Source organism: Glycine soja, chromosome 5 (assembly GCF_004193775.1).
Source record: "Glycine soja cultivar W05 chromosome 5, ASM419377v2, whole genome shotgun sequence".
In the NCBI taxonomy this organism is placed as follows: domain Eukaryota; kingdom Viridiplantae; phylum Streptophyta; class Magnoliopsida; order Fabales; family Fabaceae; genus Glycine; species Glycine soja.
The window spans coordinates 37,655,905-37,674,025 of NC_041006.1; the positions used below are offsets into that span (position 1 = coordinate 37,655,905).

General features: G+C 29.8%; 1 protein-coding gene and 1 non-coding gene across 2 annotated transcripts; both read right to left on the bottom strand.

Annotated features, from left to right (window-relative positions):
* Positions 1–487: 487 nt before the first annotated feature.
* Positions 488–3,772, bottom strand: LOC114413009 (beta-amyrin 28-monooxygenase-like). The gene is made up of 4 exons (XM_028377155.1): positions 3,228–3,772; positions 2,060–2,515; positions 1,709–1,896; positions 488–1,053 (listed from the first exon to the last, which is right to left on the bottom strand). Exons 1-4 carry the CDS (start codon positions 3,742–3,744, stop codon positions 754–756), a joined length of 1,461 nt encoding a protein of 486 aa, XP_028232956.1. The 5' UTR covers positions 3,745–3,772; the 3' UTR covers positions 488–753.
* A 5,445-nt stretch (positions 3,773–9,217) lies between these two features.
* Positions 9,218–9,290, bottom strand: TRNAF-GAA. The gene has a single exon. It is a non-coding gene; the product is annotated as a tRNA-Phe (tRNA).
* Positions 9,291–18,121: the final 8,831 nt, after the last annotated feature.

Sequence of the window (18,121 nt, forward strand, 5' to 3'; positions counted from 1 at the left end):
GAATCAAGAGGATTGTGCTTGTTACATGTCATGGACTATTGTCCTCTTAGTTCAAATGGTTACGATTTACGAAGCAATCCTGGGCATGACTTGAGTTATAGATTATGCAGCTTGTGTTATTGCTAGGTTGTGATTCTCAAAATCTTTAACATCTATCTTGATGAAATGGCACTAACTCCCTCTTTCTTTTGATGAAATTACTCATTTTTTATGATGTTTCATGCAGCTGTTTTTCAACCATCAATAGATACCTTTCTATAAAATTGTCAAAAGTTTTTTTTTTTTTTACTGTTTCCAACTTTTAATTCGCTCACAAAATTCCCTTTGTTTCTATAATTTTGCATAAACATTTTCATATTTTATAAATGGATTGCAATTAAATCTCTATAGTGCAAAAATTTAAAATTATTAAGTATTTATACTACAATTTTTTTTGAAATAATATTGGAGTAACACCAAAGATAAACTAACATAACAAAGTTGTAGGTTTTACCAATTGGATTATTTTCTCTTTTTTGATTTTGGACTTGAATTTCAATGTCTCGTTTCTCTATCGCAATGACGATTAGCTCCATAACAGAATAATCAAAGTTTTATTGAAACCAATACTTCATAGAACTCATGGAAGCAGTACAAAAAGCTGGGGCTAATCAATGTAGCATTAAGTTTTTTTTCTAATACTAACTAGCAATATAAGATGACTACTTAGAAAACTTCTAAACAATGTATTACGCGTATGATGAAGGTGTTTGACTAGAAATGGGAAGGATGAAGTCGAATTGCAAGTCCTTTTATTGGTTCTAGCATGGGATCATACTTGAACATCTCATCAGGAATCACCAAATCCCACTTGAACCGTTTCACGATATTATGCATGAACACAAGAATCTCTAGTCTAGCAAACTCTAGCCCCAAACACATTCGGGGGCCACCTCCAAATGGAACATATGAAAAGGGTGTAGGCCCTGCCCCTTCAAACCTTGAAGCATCAAAAGTTTCCGGATTCGAGAAGAGCGTTGGGTCCTTGTGTGATGAACCAGTGTTCCAATGCAGCTGTCAAAAAAGATCATATATGACATGATCAACACGAGACAAGGTTGTCTCCTTCTAGCATACTAGCACCTCTTTTACACTTTTACTGTATATTATATTTGTAAAGAAGCAATGCTTTTCAGAAGTTTTTGTCACCAACAATCATTACTTCAGTATTTTTTAGCCTCAAAAGAATGAAGGCTGGTTTCGGTCTAATGTAACATAAGAAACATCAAATAGTTCATAGAAACAAGAACTGAAAAAGAAGGAAAAAAAGATAACAGAGACTTAAAAGATTGAAACAAAAGTTAAATTAAACGTCAACTGAATTAGTTGCTTGATTTAAAATATTTGTTGGTCAATATAAGAACAGAATACCTACAATTGACAGTAATATGACAAGTTTTAAAAGTATAGACTGTAATGTAACTAGTCCCTTTAGCCTTGATGTTATGTTACAATAAGATCTTAACGATACAAGAAAATACAAATTTGAAGCGTGTGTATGAAGTTAAAAAGGGGTATCATTTGGCTATTTGAAATCATAAACGAGATATTTTCCCAAGTCCAAGGTGTGATATGAAAATACTTCATGACCAAGGTGTGATTCCAATGAATGCAGAGTGAAAAAAGCAAGATAGTAGTAAAAAAGCATAACAAAAGATATGAAACATACCTTCCACCCTTTAGGGATGTTATAATCAGCATAGGTGAAATCCTTTATAGCTTCTCTGTAAGCACCACTCACAGGTGGGGACAGCCTCATGACTTCAGATGCAACATTCCAAGAGTATTTCATTTTCTGAACATCTTCCCATTGCAACAACTGCCCTGCCTCTTTCCCTTGACTAATTTCAAGTTGTTCTGTCATAAAGATAACTTCAACATTAATCCAATCTAGTTTTAGGTAAGAGTATATTGCTGAAAATTAAAGGCGTGAAATAAGTTGTCAGCAATAGCTTGCTACAACAATTTTCTTTCTACTACACAAAAGTAAACAAACATGTTCAAGGATTTTATTACTAACCTTCCAAGACATGTTCATAAACTTGAGGCAATTGTCCAAGATACTTCATGACCAATGATAACACTGATCTAGAAGTATCGTGACCGGCAAAAAGTAGAAGAAGAATGTTATCAAGAATCTCCATTTCAGTCATAAACCTTCCACTGGGGTCAGATGTAACAAGCATATGTGATAGAAGGTCCTGAGTAGGTGATACCCTCTTCTCCTCCAAATCCACTTTCCTTTTCTTTAGAATCATTTTAATTTCTTTCCTTATTACATCTGCAGCTTTCATTGCCCGATAAAACCTTGTTCCAGGAACGTTGAGGGGAAAACCAATGATCCCTTTCAGAAGTTCATCAAATTTTAACGAAAGCTTTGATATATGGTCAGAGTCTTCAATGCTTAAAAATAAGCAACAAGCCAATTCAAACGTGTATAGTTGTACTATTGGATAGACACACACCTGCTCCTTTCCTTCAAAATTGCAAAGTAATAAAAGTATTAATTATTAGAAAAAGGTATGGGAAATATTTGAAATATATGAGAGATTTGAAAAATATGCAAGAGTCCTATTAGAGATTTGTTTTAATAGGAAATTAGGTAAGTTTTGTAAGGATATGTCGTGAGAAGGAAAATAAGAGTGTGAGGGAGAGATTGCATTGCAATAAATTCTACAAGCTAGATTTGTTTGGATTATAGCAGTTTTCTGCTCCACACTTGGCTATCCAGCGTTTACCGTGGGCACGATAACTAGCACATCAGAGGTGTGTCCTCCCCAGTCCTCTCAATGCTCTAACGCCCACACCAGATATGGACCTGTCTCAATTTGATTCTTCTCATCTGTGGAAGTAGGCAAGTTGGGCTGGAGCACTATAAACTGTTTATGATTTGTTTGTGATGCTTTTACCCACTCACTAGTAGTTATGTAAGCATGTGAAGAAAGGATAAAATATTTCCCAATAATGTTGAAGAGGATGTGGTATTCCCCACCAAGATTGAAGAAGGGCCACTTAGAGTAAGTTACCTCTATCTCTATCAATCTTTTGCTTGATCATTGATTCATAAATGTAATCAACAAGGTGTCATTTAAGGCATCATTTAGTATTGATCTAATTATATGTCTTTGGTAGCACAATTCTCATATGACCTACCCAACACAGTTAAGCTTTTATGTAACATTTCTTACCTTCCCAATATGTATCTATATGGCGCTGAGCAATGCTATCCATTTTTGGCAAATAGTTTCTGAGTGTTTCTGCATTAAGAAAGCTCATGAGCAACCTTCTCACCATCTTTGCCTCATCACCAACCTTATTAACCAAGGACAACCTTAACAACCTCCTCACCGAACTAGGCCACCACACTTGGACATTCTTGTTCTCATTACTGAATAGGAACTTGTTCCCAGCTGGCCCGCAAAACAGAACAACAGGATCTCCAAACATTGAAGTTTTGAACACCCTGGAGTCATATTTCTCCTTTCTCTCTTGTATGAACCTTAACACGTTGCCCTCATTCATTGTGCGCAGAAACTCCAAGGTTTCTCCAACAACAGGCCATCCTAATCTTCCAGGAGGAAGATTGAGGTTTGGATGTTTCCCGAGTCTGAAAACTTTAATGATGAAATATAGACAAAGGACAAAGAATGCCGAAACTGCTGGCAAGACTACAAGGTTGGTCACCTCCATAAGATTTAGTGTCATTAAGACCTTAACTATTGATGAAGGACACAAGACAACAGAGAGTATGAAAGACAATTCAGGGAACCAGGAAAACTGAGGTGTAAGATGGTTGAAAGACAGAAAGAGCTTGCTCTTTGGAATAGGACTGAAGCAGAGAAGTTCAAGTTAGGACCATATTTAGCATTTTACCATAACATTTGAGACCTGCAGCATTGTCATTATTAGACACTTGGTCAGATGAAAGCTATGCCATAAGTCCATAACAAACGTTGAGGCTGTTAAATGGCCACTTCAGTGTTTGTTGCCTTTTGAGATTATTTTGTCGTTTTGCAATGACTAAATGATAAAATTTTTGTATATCACTTCCCCTCTCTTCTGGACCGCTGATGAAGTTCTGTCATGTGAAATGGTTAACAACTTCTATCTATACTGATGATAAGATAATATTTTTGTGATTAAAAAGAAAAGTAAAAATATAAAATCAGAGAGTTTTTATTAATTAGTAATAAATAAAGTTTGAGAAACAAGAAATTATCAAATGGTTCAAACCACCCCGTCATTCATGGTTTATTAGATAATTGATTAAGATATCTTAAATTAACGAATAACACAATTAATTTTTGTTAGGTGATTAATGAGTATATCTTTAATTTAATTAATATATCTTTGATTGTCAATATGTCACATGATTATTGATTGGAAGCATAGATGATATGGTGATCCTAAACCACCTAATAATTTTTCAAAACGAAAATACATCCCAGATATACTAAGATAATAACCTAACCTGTCTTGTGGTGCTAGTATTTGCACATTACATAGGTGGAATATATATTGCAAGATGAAACTTGTAGAAAAAGTAGTGTTGACATTGCTTAATTGGTTTCTTTGTTTTTTTGTTATAACTTTTCAATTTACTAAGAAAATAAATCATGACTAGTAAAATCTAGCTAATAATTATTTTCACCAAGAATCGAATTCGAGTATTACTCGAATAATTTAACTTTAATTTTAACACATTAATCACTTGTATTCAATCACTTGATTAATTGATTTCTTTGTTTTGTTTGATAGAAAAAAAAGAAAAAAAATGAATGAAAAAAAAAGGTGAAACATAAAGTAAATTATAAAAAGGATTTTTTCCTATAGAATAATGATAGTTTTAATAAATAATAATAATAATAAATTTTAAATTATAACTTAAGATTGTATGTACTGAACCCTGAAAAAAATATATTGTGTGTTTAAAATTTTAAACATGTTGATAATTATACTTTTAAATATGTTAAATTTTAAATATCAAGTGTATAAGCTTAAAGTTTATGAAATTATTTATATTTTTAATATGGATCATGTTTTTCGATTGGAAGTGGTGCATATGGAAGTTGTTTCAGTACTTGCACCTCTATTGAGATGCCTGAGTCGCAGCATCAAGGCTGAGCCAAATTGACCAAAAAAGAGCCTTTATTTTTGTCCTAAGTGCGCATTCTTCCTTCAAAGAGCGCACTAGTTGCCTTTCCCGGAGAGCATTCCACCAGTTTTTGGCGACTTTCACTGTGGATTTATTAATGACTCATGAGTCAGTTTTTAACCCATTAATTTAGTAATCTCATCAAAGTCAAATCCGAGTCTCATAACATTCACTATAATAATACATGGTACGTTTATTGGTGCGTGCTATAACATGTAAATGAGTGCACAACAACGTACCCTTGAACTGAATATCCTTTAATTTTACGTGGTAACCCAAGATGAATGCCTTAATCGCATGAAAGTGCATAACCCACCCACACTTTGTGATTCATGATAACCCCACCCACGTGTCCCATTTATTAAAGGAAATATCCTTGTCCATACTGAGCCTATGGAAGCGTAAGTGACGAACCTAGGTCAGATTGATTGGTAATGATACGTTGGGGCTCTATATATCCTCTTTTGGCTAGAATTTTAATTCAATCATCCATCATGGTTGTTTAATACTATAAATGAAGTGGATGACAAATGTTTCAGTCCACAAATTATTTTATGATCTCGTTTTTTCTCGAACGCATTGATCGAGTTACAACATACCAGTACTTACATTTTAGTCTCTAATGTCACGTTCAATCTCATTTACTTCTATTAATTCGAAGTCCATTTAACTAATAAGTCACTACATAAATATTATTTGTCACGTTCCTTTATGACTTTATAGTTTTCAGATATCCCATAAAACCATCAGCGTGAATTCAAGTGTGGCATAGAAAAACTATATATAAATATTGATTTTTGCTTTTAGTCATTCATAATCACTTTTTCTTGTCTTTATCCGAGTATCTTTTATACTTTCAAATTGAAATATTCCATCTCTTTGAAGATATTGAAGTTGCTCTAAATAGAGCTATTTTTATTTTAATAATCAAATTAGAGTCTTTTGACTTTTTAGTAGTATTCTAAAATATTTCTACAAAATTATATTCTTTAGATGGATTATGTGACTAATTTTCAAAACTTTGTTATGCTTAAAACTTTTAATGATATCTTACATGAAAATTGAATCTAAATCTCTTTCATAAAACTCAAATTATATTATCAACTTATAGTTTTAGGATATAAATATGAGAGACAGAAAAATACACACCTTAACAAGTGAAGTTTTCTAAACGTGAATTTAATTTAATTCTGAAGCACCTGATTCTTTTCAATAAAATGTTTGCCCAATCAAATCATCCCAGAAGTTATGGACCTCAGCCTCATACAGTTGGCTCTGACAAGAGATTAGTGGAAGGACTAATGGACGAATCAAGTGGTGACAAAGTTGATGGTTTCGTTTTGAAAACATGTACTGTCGAACATTTGAAACTTCTGTGGTTGAGATTATCCAAGACAAATTGTATTGCATTTGTCTACTCCTACATCATCATTGTGTTCACAATTTGGAGGAAGCTTTGGTGAACTCTCTCTCTATATATATATGCATGCCATTATCCTTTTGTCTAATTTAGAAATATGCCACTTTTAGCAACAATTCTGTGCAGACCCACTATTCAAGGCCTCCATCGTTTGAGTTTTATTTCTTGCCAAAACACTAATTTTATAACCAGTGTATTTAAAAATAATTATAGTTTGAGTTTTATAACCAAAACACTATTCAAGGCCTCGATCGTTAGAGTTTTATTTTGTTAAAGTATTCTAGAGTGTAGAGTGAGAGGTCGTGGCAAAAAAAATAAAATAAAATATATATATATATATATATATATATATAAGAGGGAGTAAATTGGTATACAAGCTCCTACAAAAAATCTTATAATTTGTGTATACATATAAATGGATTTGAAGATAACCAACGAAAGTTTTCACAAGCAGCCATAATTATTTTATAACAAAAATGCTGGGCAGAGATGTTTATGTGAGTTTCTTTGGGTATGCATAATTAAGTATGATTCAATTAACACAAGCGAGAATCAATTGTTCTGCCTCTCACAAAAGCTATAAAGCATGCAAATGGGGAAATTTTCTCTAAAAGAAAAGAAGTAAACCATTTTGAATTGAGGATTGTGTCAATGATTAAAGATGCAACACCAAAAATCCATAATACTCAAGATTGCAAACACAATATCATATAAGGAAATTCAAATAGAAGCAATACATGTTAATCGGGGAGCTATATATCTATGAATGATTATTACTTTTCAATATCTTTTTGAGGTCTATAGAATATAGAACCTTTGCCTTGCAATTGTTTGCATCCCATACGGCATGCCTTTTGGCACTCTGAATCTGCTGCGAATTTTATCTTCATGCATATGTTCATGCATTTACCGAAACATGTCGATACGGGTATCTTGTCACGTTCAACTTCGTCACCAAAACCTGTTGCTGAATCTACTACCACCACCACCAATGGCATGTATAGAACCAAGATCACCGCCAAACCTAAGGATTTGTAAACCATTCTATTGTATTTGTTGTGTGCCAAAGAAATGCAAATGTATCGAAATGTATGTAAAATGGAAATTTCCTTGGAATGTTGCGTGTGTGTGTGTGTGGTGAAAAATCAATTGGTTGACTTTGTTCCAAATTGGGTTTAGGAATTTGTTTTCCAAAATTAAAAATTATAGGAATTTGGAATCACCAGCACGGTAAAGAAGTTGTATAGTACTCAAAGAAGATAATCATCGCCACTCCAAATAAGAAGATAAATCATTAACTTTGTAAAAAAAAACAAATAATATAGCAAAACAAAATCAATACAATAATTTATCTAATTACATATGAGAGAATATATTGGACGACATACAGTTGTTAAACATAAGTACATAACCACCACATAGCAATTAAACAGTTAAATAAGAAAATTCGTCATTCTAAAAGGTTCTATTTTAATTCACAATTAAAACATGGATAAATAGTTAAATTTATCCTTGAAAGTAAGAAGCACTCACAAATTAATTTCTGAAAAATAATAAATTCAAAGTTAGTCCTCAAACATATAAAAAATGCAATAAAATAGTTTTACAAATAATTTAATGATAAATTGGTTCTTAAAATTAAAATTTAATGTCAAATTGATCCTAAAAATATAACTAATTATTAAATTGATCCTTCAAAATTATAATCTAATGACAAAATGATTATACAAATTAAACAATAAAATTAATTTGTCACACTTTTTTCACATTTAATGATTAAATATATATTTTTCATCTTTTAGGAACCAATCTGCATAACACTTTTGAATAAATTTTACTATTTACCACTAAAACATTCATAACATTCTTATTGTTTAATAATACAAGTATTAATTATGAGGTTCCACTTTTGCTATCTTAATACACACAACACAAACAAGTATTTAATAGCATAGAATTTGGAATCGGAAAAAGAAATTATTTGTAACATTTATTGGGATGGATATTAGGAATTTTTATAGATTGAATTGGTTTTAAAGAGAAAAATTATTCGATCTAAGTAATTTAGTTTTGTTAATTTATCACCTAATTGGTTTAATTTAAACTTTTAATTCAATTTAATCCAATTTAATTTAAAGCAATTTAGATTGGATCAATTTTTTATTTTCATCCTATTTTTAACATCTTAGAAAGTACTAAATGAAAGGCAAGATATATAATAAATGAATTAAAATGTCAAATATTATATTTATATATCTTTATATAACTAATAATAGAATACTTATGCATTTTAACTCAAATAATTAGTAAATTTAAACATATTTTTTATAAATAGATATAAGTTATATGATAATTTTATAAATTTATAAGAAATAAAAATAGAAATAAATTTATAAATAAAAATATATACATATATAAAAATCCAATTTTTAAGATCAAATTCAATCGAATAAAATAAAAACTTATAATTATTTTCGATTTCTGAAAACCGTTAATGGACAACCCACATAAACAGATAATAGCATAAATTTCGAAGTCAGAAAAACATGTAAAAAAACAAAATAAAAAGAAGTCAGAAAAACATGTAAAAGTAAAAAGAATTATGCGGTGAACGTGGATCGAACACGTGACCTTCAGATCTTCAGTCTGACGCTCTCCCAACTGAGCTATCCCCGCTTGTTAAATATTAATTGGTTAATAGTTAATATAACTGTAATAAGTGATACATCTTCTTGTCATGCAACCATAAAAACTATCCTAAAAAGAAATAAAATAACTGAAACAAAAACGTAAATTGCGAGATTCATTTCTCCCACGGGAGAAGTAAATGGAGTTATCCACACTTTCATTTCTCTCTTTACAATATATTGACCCTTTTTTAGTTTTAGTTACTCATATAATAATAGTAAAAAAGTAAAACTAAAATTGGTACGAGTTTAAAATTGGAAAAAGTCTTGCTTTGACATATTAAAACAAACTATTATCTATAATAAATTTATTTATTTTTATTATAATTATATTGAAAAGTATATCTATGTTGATTGTTTATTAGTGCATAGCAGTCAATTTTAAAATAGAAAATTGTTATGTTAGTATTATAAGTGTTCATAAATATTCAAACCATCATGTTATTAATTTGAGTGAAACTGAACTCAAATTCCTTAAATAAGATTTTATGTTTAAATTTTATAAAATAAAATAAAATAAATTTAAAGAAGAGAGGCTATTAAGAATAGTTGACAAAAATTAGTTATCAATTTTAATTTGAATTGACTTGGATGAAATTAGAATGTTAAACTAAACAAATTAGATCATGAATTAAAGAAAATTGAAATGACCATATAATTGATTTTTTTTTCTTAGAAAAATTGATTCTATCTATTTTAGAGACTTCCCTATTGGCACATTCTATCCATAGCAAGAGAACTGGAGTGGAAAGAGAAAATAATAATTATGGCAAGTGATGTGATGAAAATTGAAGAGATAAAAAGAAATAAATTTGGGTAGGAATGGAATGGAAGAATGTGTTTTTCTAGATAAATATCTTTAGAAATGTCATAAAAGAGAGGGGCTTTCTGCGCATGTGGGGGAAATGCCCCGAGTACCGTAGTTAGCTAAGAAATAATTTTTTACAAGAAGGTTGGCTAGAGATTTTTTTTGTAAAAACACTAACCCTATTCATTTAACAATGAGAATACTGGAATCTTTTTTTTATTTATGCTACTAAAATATACATGAAAGTAAAAGATTTAAATAATCTTTATAGTTGTTTCAAACATTTTGAATGAAATGACATAACTATATTTTATTTACAAAAAAATCTAGTTATTAATCAACAATTATATGTACATTTGTTTACCCTAACGTGCGCCCTTGGAATAAATCGAGAATCGAGATGGTGTTGAGAGTGGCACATGTCTCACTCCGACTCTCACCACGATCATTCTTCCCATTTCGATTACTATTACCAATCCAAATTTCTCCAAAACAATGTTTTTATTCAAATTCCATCGTTATTGTTAAATTATGTCGAAACTCTTTTCTAAGCCTGATGTTGTACGTTGTCATTTATGATTTATGCTGTTAGAGGAATCATTTTACTAGAGAGGAAGGAACATCTACAATTGAATTTTTTTTTCATTGACAAATATTAGATTTTAATTATTATTATTTTTGTTAGCAGAATGGAACCCATGATCTTTCTCTCCTTCCAAACTCCTTTTACAACCAAACCAACCTTATACTTTATAATTTCACATATTGTATGCTTATTAGTTATGAAGCTCAAGTAAGCATAACATCTTAACAAATTCCATTCCAGACCATCTTAAATCGAACAGGTTGACATTTTGAGCCTAATCCTCCTTTGTGTCTCTTCTTGACTTTTGTTCTTGCCGGAGTGAGTTACAAATATTTTTATTAATAATTACATAAACGAATTGCTCATTGTCTTGAGAGTATCATTCCCTCATCTCAGAATAAGGGAATACCAAACATAATAAGAGGAGTGAGAATTTCATTCATTTTTATCCATTACTATTCCCATCAAGCAAAGCAATTCCAATGAACCAAAAGTTAGCTAATTGGTTCGTACAGAAATTCACAGAATGCCATTTCCACACTAGTGTTGTCATCACAAGAGTTGCTATGGTTGTAAATGTTATCCAATAACCTGCATTATGTGTTCACCTTGATTCATTACTCAATAGATCTAAGTTCTTGTGACTACTCCTGCAGTTGAACAAATTTTGACAAGTTGCTAGAAATTTTGAGTTTATATATTAAGAAATCCTGCTTAAATTTCTTCGATGAAATGTTGTGTTCTTTTTGGGAATTTAGAATATAAGAAGGATTTTTTGCTTTGTATTTGTCCAAATTCTGGGATAATTTGCTGCGAGTTATTGTCGTTAGACTCTTTATTGTGTCTCTGCTGACTATGCTTTATGCCCTTTTGACAGGAATTTGCCTGCTAATTATCTCCATGAAGTGATGTATTGAGAGACTTTGGGTGGTAAGACACACGAGATCCTCAATTGCAGTCTCCTGTTTCTCAGTCAGTTCCTTATCTGATGATGAAAGCTTTTTCTTTTCTTTTTTTCAGAATAAGATGACACCGAGGACTTTAGTAGTGTTCAGGCTGCCTCCATTGTATAAAAGCATCTTTTACACTTAGATTCTTGTGGCTGATTGATTGATCTCTTCACATTTTATACCCTTGTAAAGAGTGATTTGTGAGTGGTAATAACTGCCCTTGAAAGGGAGTGTTGTGATATAAGTTACTTCAAAACTGAACTTTGTATAGTATATAGTTGACCTTCAATCATCACATATTTCTGAACATTTTATACCTTCAATCATCACATATTTCTGAAAAATTGACCTTTTTTCATACTTTTTTCTTTCCTTTAACATGAGGTCGTTGGGAGGCTCATTTGCTAGAAGCTAAAGAATCAATGGTAGCAGTACCAGAATGCAAAACTAGGATGTGCAGTATTCCTCTCTCAAGTGTTTTTGGTCCGAAGAAAGTTGACTATTATTCTCAAGATTTTGAATGGAAGGAAAAATGAGAGGGCAAAATTTTCTTCCCTTTCATTTTTGTCTCCTCTCCAATATTAGTATCAGGATAATCTGGAGGATTTTGACAAAATTATTCTCAAGATTTTAGTAAAAAATTATTCTCTTACTTACCTATACTTAAAGGGAAATCCTAATGCAAGGACCAAAACAAAAATAACAATAAGAAGGCAGAGAAAGAAATTGAAAAAAAAAATTAACAAAGAACAAAACAAAATAGATACTATATTATATAGGGATAAAAAAAACTTATATTGAATTTGACTCCTTAATTTGTAATCTTACAAGTCATGTCATTTAATTTTTTTTTCTCTTTCAAACCATATGCTTTATTGTATTATGATACATTTTGTGGTTACTATAATATTGGTGTAGAAATATTCATTAATTTTATAATGATTAACTTTTATCAAGAAATCTGGTTAATCATCTTTAATGGAGTCTTCCTTTTCAAACATATGTTTTATATTCATGAAACATGAATTCATTGTTTAATGAGATTAAATCCAGTATCACTCGAATTAACAACTTGTTTGTTTTTATTATGATACATGTTTTCAACTAAAATAAATCAATATTAATTTTTAAATTAATTATTTAATTATATGAGATTATTAATTTCTTTATTTTTTGTAGTTAATATTTAAATTTCATCAATCAATATTAAGTATAATAAGATAGATGTAAATCATGGTTAAAATATAATTATATCAATTTTTTTAGATTTTTAAAATTTAAAGATTTGAATATCTATTTTTATATTTAAATTTATTTCATTTTATTATTATTAAAATAAATTTTCTATCAGTTAAATTGATTTTTTTAATTATTAATTTTGACACTAAGTCAATCTTATAATTGTTTCATATTTTTAAGTGAAATGAAACTAATTAAGATCTTTTCTAGATTTTTTATACTCTTTTCGTCCCTACTTATAAGACATAATTGACTAATTTATCCTTATTAGGAAACTTAATTAATTTAGTTATTAACATTAAATTTTCATATAATTATAATATTTTTTAAATTTATCCTTAACCTGAGATTCTATTATTTTTCTTCAATCTCCATAGGAAAGAGAAATAGATTATTCAAGATATTTAAGTCAAATAATATAACAGAAAGATAAAATGAAGTCTTATAAGAGAAAAAAAAATTATTGACTGTCTTATAATTGGGACGGAGGGAGTTTTTTTTTTTCTAAACCATAAGTATTTTTTGCTGAAGTGAATTTTATTCAAGTCAGGTGTTAGGTGATAAAATTCTTCCTCCAAATATTTAACACAATTGTATTTCTTTTATTAGATAAACTAATGTATTTAATGAAATTGTTTTTTATACGCATAGTTATAAATCCGAATCTGAGTTGTGAAAATATATGAAATTTGAATTGATAAATTATAATGATAAGTTATTCAGAAGATATGAAAATATTTTTTTTATCTGTTTGAGTCTTTGAGAAGATGTAAAATTGGAAAATGGAAGATTTAGGATAAAAATATTTAATTTTACGTTCAGATTTTTTTTGTTGAATATTAAATATATTATAAAGATTATATCTTTTGGTAAAAGTATATTATAATCATGAAATTTCCTTCAAACAGCATATATTAATATGACATAGATCAGTTTTATTTTGTAACATCAAATCATGCTGAATCGGTAAGTCGTATCATCTTTTGAAGAGGAATCTCAAGTGGTTGAAATATATATCTTAATATAATAATGAGGACATAAATTATTGGCTAAATTATTGTCCATAATCTGCAAAGTCCAGGGCCCAAAAGGATGTTGTTCTTGATTGAGGCTCTTACTACAATTTGATTTAGTGGTTAATATCATATTATTAATTCTGATTACATTTTTCCTCCAATAGTGTACTATTATAGAATATATAAATCCTCATCCTTTGTCCACTTTTCACTTCACAAGCACCTTCTAGCTAGCTCCATGTAGATTATTTGATAACTAAAGTATCATTTTTGTTTTACGTTTTTGTATCTCAAAGATGAAGGTCATATTTGCCGTACGTCCTTCTAAACTTTGTTATTGCTTCACCTAACTTGTGTGCTAGAGTAAGGCCTGAGGCAAGTCCTAGCTTCAATGTTGTTAGCTACGGAGCCAAGGGGGATGGCAAAACTGATGATTCACAGGTATATTTTTTCTAGTTTCATATAATTAATTGTCTTTATAAATGAGGCTACATTAAACCTATTTGGCAATACTACTTGTAACGTGTGCGGTGCAACTCAGGAGACTGCAACACTTGACATACCAGGGGGAAAAACATTCATGTTGCAACCTGTGTCGTTTCAGGGTCCTTGCAAACCAGAAACCATGCTAGGAATATCACATTTGAAGATATTGTGGTTGTTGGGGTTAAGAACCCTCTGATTATTAACCAAAACTATTTTGGGCTTGAAGAAGAAAGTAGTGGAGAAGGAAATGCAGTGCAAATAAGCCAAGTTACTTACCGAAATGTGAAGGGAACTTCTAGTGTGAAGGATGCAGTTGTACTGAATTGTGATCCCACTGTATTGGACGATATTTGCATAACCACTGAAGATGGCATGAAAACACAAGGATCATGCACCAATGCACAAGGGATGTGCTCTCACTGTCATCCAATTGTCCCATGTCTTTCCAACAAAGATTAATTTAGTGTCACGTCCACATCATCCAAATTTCTTGTCTTTCTAACTATTGAAATGGCATACTGAATTTTGTTTTATTTTTTAAAAAAATTTAAAAGGCTATATTATAAATAAAATTCTTCCTTTCTTTTGAATATATAATATTCTCTTCTTTAGTTGTTGATTTTTATTATTCATTTATTTTTATAACTACTATAAAAGTAATGATATATATATATATATATATATATATATATATATATATATATATATATATATAGACCTGATTCCATCTTTTAAGAGTTAGACCTAAGGTTCTTGATGTATAACTGGTCGCATCCTCCGTGGGTTGCACGGATGTATAAAACAGTATGAAAAGATCGCGTTTGTTTTTCTTTTGTTTTGGAAATCTTATGCTTTGCAAATATTTGTTTCCCACTTCATACATTGCAAGGAAGTGTTATTCTGTTGTACACTTTTATAACGGAAAAATAATTTCATGAAAAAGGTATGTTTGGAAATTAGTAAAAAATCACTCACATGGAAGGTGAAAATAGCAATTTCGGATATAAGAATGGCAGCACATTGGTTGGGCTACTTCTGTACAGTACTAATAAGTCCATTTATGGATGTGATGGACTCTGTCCAACCAATAAGTAATATTTTTTTTCATTATAGGTTTTATTTGGTTCTATTTTAGAAGTTATCTATCTTAATTTCATTTATGTATTCATCTTCTTACTTTTTTATATAATTACAAAAATAAATATTACTGTAAAATTTTGTAATTTTATATATCACTATTGAGCTTATTATAAGTTGAGAGCTAGTCAGGAAAACTTTAAGAGAGAAATATTAATCGTCCTAGGAAATGACATACGACGTTATTCGATAATCAACATTTAAATAATATTAGGGCGATGAAGAGAAACCAGTGCATGTTTCACTAAATTTAAACTAAACATTATTACCTTCGAGTTAGACTGCAAACAGAAATCACTAATGGCAATGGCATGGTTTTAATTTTTAAATAATCTAATGAATTCTGAGTTTGGTTTCATTCTGACGCAATGCAAGGAAAGGCTACGTTGGATTCAAAACTCTACTAGGAAATTTGTTGGACAACTTGCCTATTCTTTCGTAAGGGTATCCTGATTATATGTTAGTCAACATTGTTTTGGGTTTATTCTAAATTGTATTTATGTCATTATTATGATTGGAATGATAATTTTGCAGTAAAAAGAAAATTTAAATAATACGTATTCTTTAATTTTTTTTATATGAACGACGGATATTTAAATAAGACTACTTTGTTGCTGTGGATTTCCTCTATTTTTTTAGGTCTACTCTCTTCTTCCTAACTATGAGTTGTTTATTTTCTTACTTATTTATTAAATATATATTTCTCTTGAAAAATTAAATATTTTTCTCGGAATCATTTTTACTTTTAATGTTTATGTTCAAATTTTATCCAAATTAAAAAATACCTTAATAGTGTTTGATATATATACTAGTGTTATTGAAATAATTTTACTTTATATCGAAGTTTTTTTTTTTTTGCAATGATAACAATAAAGATAAAATCTAATATTTTCATGCATATTACTTAAACTTCTTTTCACTAGGCTGGCTCACTAAAAAATTTAAAAACAAATACATCGAAAATAGGTTATTATTGGTTCAACACAAAATGTACCATCAAAGATCAAATTAAAAAAAGTATTCAACCAAAATGATTAAAATCTAATTGAAATTTATATAATCGATACCCAAAACAGAACATGGAACATGTATGCCTGTATTCAATGTTCATTTCCTTCTCTCTTCTTTTCATATATATTCTTATCCTTTTCAACTGTTTAAACACCATTTTTTTGTTTACTTTTATATATGCTCTTCTCTTTGTAAATTTTGTTTATTTGTTTTTTTAATTTTTCAGAATTTAAAAATGAATTGGGGCAAAATATGGAATTTAGCAAACGTTACCATTTTTCAAAGCTCCATTGACCGTGATTCTAAAGCAGGGATAATCTTTGCCTATGATATGGGTGAGTGATGCAAACGTTTCCAAGGGTTTAGAACCAGATCCACAGTCATATAGTTTTATATTATTGATTAACTTTATGTTGGTGAAGTCGTCTATACAACTATATTCAGTCAATTTGTTCACATGAAAAGATTGATGAAAATTGAAAAATGCTAATGTCAGTAGCGTTTTGAGTGGATAATCTTTTAAAATGAAGTGATGAAAATGCTATTAGTATTAACGTTTTATACACGTAGTTTACATTATTAATCTCTGAAATCCACGTGTTATCCATTTGAGATATCAAAAATTCACAATATGCTACGTGAACAACATATGATGCAGTTTATATTTAGATAAAAGGAAATAAATAATTTCTGGAAACACTACATTGACTAGCATGTTCTACTTTAATAATACGTTTCAAAGAACAATCCTAATCTGATTAAATGTTTGTAAAGTGAAACTACTACCTTACTATGATGAAATGATCAATCAGCCAAAAACAAAAGGTAAGGTGGTGGGTAAAGTGAAAGCAAATGGAACATACTAAAAATAAAGGCCGAATTATAATAGTAATATCACATCCCAATGATGCACCTCATTTTCTTTGTTTTAGTTGCTATTTTCAGAAATTAGGTGCGTATTTAATTCAGAATATCTTTAATTTTTAGAACTTGAAAGAAAAACATTGCACACTCTATTTTTTTTTAATTAGCAAACATGCTTGGAGTGCTTTTCTTTGTTTTTGGTGTGAGTAAGAATTTTTTGTATTGGTAGGGTGTGTTGTCCCAATGCTTAGCGGACTCTGTGGTCTGTCTACCCTGTGTGTGGATATGAGCCACTACCACAAAAACTCCCTTAAGTTACGGTCCAAATTCCAAACTGATTCAGAGAAGAAAGTAATGCATAGCTACCACAGAAACTTCAAAAAACATTTGGTATCTTCATATGCCTTTTTCAAATTCAATGATACACCATTAGGGGGAAAAAGTAACGTTTAAGTCAATCAATCATAAAATTTATGAGTAAATAGTTTATTGTAAAGAAATAATATTGTCATTCAATTCTTAATTGTCATATACGTTTGGACATTCATATGAGTTTTACCTCTTATAAAAATTTGTTTCCACATGTTTGTCGGATCATTTTTATAATTGAGTTAAAATTATAAATGTGACTTCCATCGAATTGAAGTTGAATTTAAAGTTATTCTTTTATTATTTTTTCATTAAACGTAAAAGTTTTAAATATAAAATCAAGTTACATTAAAC